Below are 5,404 nucleotides of genomic sequence, written 5' to 3'. Positions count from 1 at the left end.
TCCTTTTTTAGTTTTTAACCTTTTTTTTATTCTTTTTTTAGCTCTTTTAGCTTTTTAGTAGTTTTTACCTGTTTTTTAGTTTTTTTTAATTTTTTTTCTTTTTTAGTTTTTTCTTCTTTTGTATTAATGCTAAAGCCAAGTTTCAAACCTGGAACCTGTCGGACCTAGAACCTGGAGCATAACACTTTACCAACTCAGCTACTTCGGCTTGAATACATTTACCTTTTTTAGTTTTTTTTATTTTAATTTTATTTTTTTTTGTTTTCTTTTTCTCCTTTATTTTTCAGTTTTTTTCTTTTTTTTTTCTTTTTCAATTTTTAGTTTTTTAGTTTTTTTATTAGTTTTTTTTCTTTTTAGTTTTTTTGTAGTTTTTACCTTTTTTTAGTTTTTTTTAGTTTTTTTTACTTTTTTAGTTTTTAGTTTTTTACCCTTTTTTATTTTTTTAACTTTTTTAGCTTTTTTAGTTTTTTTAGTATTTTCTTTTTAGTTTTTTTTTGTAGTTTTTATCTTTTTTAGTTTTTTTCTTCTTTTGTATTAATGCTAAGGCCAAGGTTCGAGCCTGGAACCTCTCGGACCTAGAACCTGGAACATAACGCTTTCCCTGCGTCGGCCCTGTGGTGCATTCCTGCAGCATGGTTCGATCTCTGGGTCCCGTATTACCACGTTAAGGTCAAACCCACTGCGCCAACACAGATGGTTATATAACTGAGCTACTTCGGCTTGAATACATTCGTTTTTGAATTGGTATGTGATGAAATAATTTAGACGTCATATGCAGACAGTGACGTCACTCGACACACAGACAACTTATTTTTATATATATAGATAGATGAAACGCAAATGACACAATAGGCCTAAGACTTTTATGGATAGGAAAAGGGTAAGGGGAAAGTAGGCAAAACATTGTTTGTGGTGGCTTTTGTTTGATTCAAGTTTGACCTAACTAACAAATTTAACTTTTATTCATTTTAAGAATCATTTATATATCTATTTTTGTACTAGTTAGTTTTATATTTGCTATGATTGATTATTTTAACATTTCTTCATTTTAGGTTTCAAAATGAACAAAAAACTACTTTTTCGGAAAGCTTTTATTTAAATAAAAAAAGACTTAACTTCTGTTCCTTTCCGAATCTACTGTGTTTTAGCATCAGAGCCGTTAGCCCAATATAAACAATGTGACCTGATTATTTAGAGAATCTGATTACTTTCAAATTACATTGAACTGAGTTCCAAACTCTAAAGCAAGGTGTCAGAGTAGTAAATTTTAAATACAACATCACAAAATCTCTAATTTAAGTATTTTAGAAAAAGTATCTTCATTAGAAAACCTTACTTTTCAGATCATAATCATTACCACATTCATCAAAACTAATAGGAATTCTAATGAGTAGACTGATATGTGACCACAGTGCTCAATACAGCAATAACAGTTTGTTCATCAATTTAAATGGTATGATGTAATGCTCTTGTGTTACCCGTAACCTAGGCTAATGATGTAATTTAGTTAAAATCATTACGGAGAGCATGGACATCATACGAGTACAGGAGTCATGATCATGATCTTAAATACAAAAAATTTAAATTTAATTAAATTGCCTAAAATGTAAAAAACTGATGATTGCACAATTATGCCCTCCGTATGTGTACATGCCCTCCGTAAAATCATTACGGAGGGCAGGTACATCATACGAGCACAGGAGTCATGAAGCAGTCATACCTATATATAGCAATGATATGAGAACAGTGGTTCATATCCATTTAAATTATAGAAACATAATAAAATAACATGTCTATAAGATCACTTTATTTAGCAGCTTCAAAAGGATGCACACAGGTTGTTGAATATCTTTTGAAACTCCTTATTTATTGCTTTTATGGTGAAACTCCCCTTCATTTAGCAGCTTGGAAAGGACACACACGGACTGTTGAATATCTTTTACAGTCTGGCGCTGATGTTAATGTAAAAAATAAGAATGGTAGAAGTCCACTTCATTTTGCAGCTTTGAATGGAAACACACAGACTGTTGAATGTCTTTTAAAGTCTGGTACTGATGTTAATATAAGAAATAGTTATGGTAACACTCCCCTTTATTTAGCTGTTTGGGAAGGACACGCACAGACTGTTGAATATCTTATACAATCTGGCGCTGATGTTAATATAAGAAATAATTATGGTGAAACTCCCCTTTATTTAGCAACTCAGGAAGGACACACAGAGACTGTTGAATGTCTTTTACAGTCTGGCGCTGATGTTAATATAGGAAATAATTATAGTAACACTCCCCTTTGTTTAGCAGCTTGGAAAGGGCACACACGGACTGTTGAATGTCTTTTAAAGTCTGGCGCTGATGTTAATATAAGAAATAATTATGGTGAAACTTCATTTGGTCCACTTCATTTTGCAGCTTGGAATGGAAACACACAGACTGTTGAATGTCTTTTAAAGTCTGGCACTGATGTTAATGTAACAACTAATTATGGTGAAACTCCCCTTTATATAGCCGCTCGTATAGGACACACACAGACTGTTGAATTTCTTATACAGTCTGGTGCTGATTTTAATATAGGAAATATTTATGGTGAAACAGCTTTTGATGTAGCTGTTGATGATACTGCTGTTTATTTTGCAAGCCATGTATTAAAACTGAGAGTGGCAAATTTATATGTAAGTGAAAGAAACATAAGGCTCTCAGAGATGACTCAGACAAGTTATCCTGCAATAGAGCTGAAGGATCAATTTTTAAGAGAACTAGAACAAATGAGGAGTGAGACAATATTTTGTAATATTACGTTCTATGACATTTTTATCAAAGGAATTAGCTCAATAGAACTATACACGATGAATGAAAATTCGTTGAAAGGTCTACTGAAATCATCAAACTGGGAAACAAAATTTTCAATGTACAATACAATAATAAAAAGCCATTTTAAAAACAGCATAGAAAGGAAAGTGCTGCTTGAACTAGCCAATAGAAGTTTCAATTCTCTCTTTAACAGATTTGCTGAGTTACCACATGAATGTGCTGAACAAATACTGAGCTATCTAAGCAATGAAAACTTGAAAAATTTCATAAATGCTTCTGAACCACTCCACAAGGTGTGGTAGCATTAAGAGTTTCTTAATGATAGATAGATAGATAGATAGATATACATATACAATGCAAATTAACTACGATGCGGGTTTGGTGACAAGTTTTCAAAACCCACATAGCAGGTTTTTGAGCTATAATGCTTCAAACTTCTCTACTTTTGGCCTTGAAACAAAAAAAAAACATTTTTGTCTCTCACTGGCTAGCAAAAAAATAAGCTTCATGAAAAATACATTTTTCCTTTTACCCAAATTAACTATAAAAAAAGCAAAATGTTTTCTAGATTACAGTACTGTTTTGAGATAGAAACATTATTACATAACTAAGATTTACCAAAATATCTACTGGTTTACTCACATTCAATGAATTTAAGGACCAAAGAGGAAGATAGTATGCAGGTGAGGAAACACAAGAATTCCAATTTCTTATCTTGATCAAAGTAATGCATTTGTTTCAACTCAAGTGGGTGCAAGCGCATAGGAGACTTAAGTAAAGGTTAAGCTTCCTCCACACAAGTTCTTAGGATATGAATGAATGAATGAATGAACTACATTACCCGTAAAAGTATAAAAAACATGAAGTACGGAGTATTATAAATAAACAAAAACAAAAATGATAAACAGCGAAGAAAAAAAAACTTCAAACTAACAAAAGACAACATGGACTAATTAACCAGTATTAATATGGAAAAAAGGCTGCAGAGGGTCATAAACGTGAATAAAGTTGATAATAGTTTTAAATAAATCATCATTGAAAGACCGAATCCGAGAGGGCACATCTATTAAACCAAATCGAACAATTTTTTTTTTCGGTGCCATCTAGGAAGCCGGAGGAGGAATTTACAAACCGTTGCGGTTGTAACGGCTTTTGTTGTTTGGGATATTTTTCTGTAAGCGACGTGTAGGTTTTTCACGGCTTGATTCACTAGGGATGAACAGGCTGTGAAAAGTGTTGGGCCGAAACACAGACCAAGCCGACTAACTAAAAAAGAACATGGTAGAACTGCAGTCCCAGCAACGAATGGAGCGACCGCATGAGGGCTATTAAAACAAATGAACTCGCATTTAGATAGTTCCAATCTTAGATAGTTCATTGGTTAATATAGTAAAATTAGAAAGCAATTGACGGCGAGTCCGGGCAACAAGAAGAACGTCATTTAGTTCGAATAATAATTTCTTTTTGATGTTAATTGACACTTAGACAAATTTTCTTTGAGCAGCAAGCATTCTAAACTTCAACAATTTCTACTAAACTTCCAACTTTTGGTTTTCTGTTTTCAAGCTTTCGAATTGCTTTAATCCAATGTCAAAATATATTGAAATATTTGTGCAATCACCAGATTTTTACATTTTAAGCAATTTACTAAAATTTAAAATGAGCCTCAATTTTTTGAGCTCCTGTAACGGTAATAACATGTAACGGTGTATCGGTACTGTAAATCACTACATTTATATATATATATACTAGCTGTTGGGGTGGCGCTTCGCGCCACCCCAACACCTAGTTGGTGGGGGCGCTTCGCGCCCCCCCCCAAGCCCCCCCGCGCGCGTAAGTCGTTACGCGCCATATTAGTTACGCGCCATTGTAGTTGTGTCCCTATGTCCCACCTGTGAATATAGATATATATATATATATCTTATCTTCTATATATATAAAAATAAGTTGTCTGTGTGTGGATCTGTGGATGGATCAGGTGACGTCATGTTTGTTCGCATATGACGTCTGAATTATTTCACACTAATACAAAAGAAGAAAAAAACTAAAAAAGGTAAAAACTACAAAAAAAACTAAAAAGAAAAAAAACTAAAAAAGCTAAAAAACTAAAAAAAACTAAAAAAAGGTAAAAATCTAATAACTAAAAAAAAAACTGAAAAAAATAAAAAAAGGCAAAAACTACAAAAAAAATAAAAACTAATAAAAAAACTAAAAAAGCTAAAAAACTAAAAAAACTAAAAAAAACTAAAAAAAGGTAAAAAACTAAAAAAAACTAAAAACTAAAAAAGAAAAAACTAAAAAAAGGAAAAAACTGAAAAATAAAAGAGAAAAAGAAAACTAAAAAAATATGAATAAATATATATAAAAATAAGTTGTTTGTGGGTTATGTCTGTCTGTCTGTCTGTCGAGTGACGTCGTGTTTGTCCGCATATGACGTCTGAATTATTTCACACTAATACAAAAGAAGAAAAAAAACTAAAAAAGGTAAAACTACAAAAAAAACTAAAAAGAAAAAAAACTAAAAAAGCTAAAAAACTAAAAAAAACTAAAAAAAGGTAAAAAACTAAAAACTAAAAAAACTGAAAAAACTAAAAAAA

The 5,404-nt window shown here is 31.7% G+C and overlaps 1 protein-coding gene across 1 annotated transcript; it reads left to right on the top strand.

Annotated features, from left to right (window-relative positions):
- Positions 1-1,789: 1,789 nt before the first annotated feature.
- LOC136043238 (serine/threonine-protein phosphatase 6 regulatory ankyrin repeat subunit A-like) lies at positions 1,790-3,109 on the top strand. The gene has a single exon (XM_065728172.1). The coding sequence runs from the start codon at positions 1,790-1,792 to the stop codon at positions 3,107-3,109; it is 1,320 nt and encodes a 439-aa protein (XP_065584244.1).
- The last annotated feature ends 2,295 nt before the right edge of the window (positions 3,110-5,404 follow it).

Source organism: Artemia franciscana, unplaced genomic scaffold (assembly GCF_032884065.1).
Source record: "Artemia franciscana unplaced genomic scaffold, ASM3288406v1 Scaffold_3829, whole genome shotgun sequence".
Classification (NCBI taxonomy): domain Eukaryota; kingdom Metazoa; phylum Arthropoda; class Branchiopoda; order Anostraca; family Artemiidae; genus Artemia; species Artemia franciscana.
This window is presented reverse-complemented; position numbering and strand designations above follow the sequence as displayed.

What these genes read in the sequence shown, in the direction of transcription:
- LOC136043238 (XM_065728172.1), top strand. Translation starts at nt 1,790, where the DNA reads ATGTCTATAAGATCACTTTATTTAGCAGCTTCAAAAGGATGCACACAG.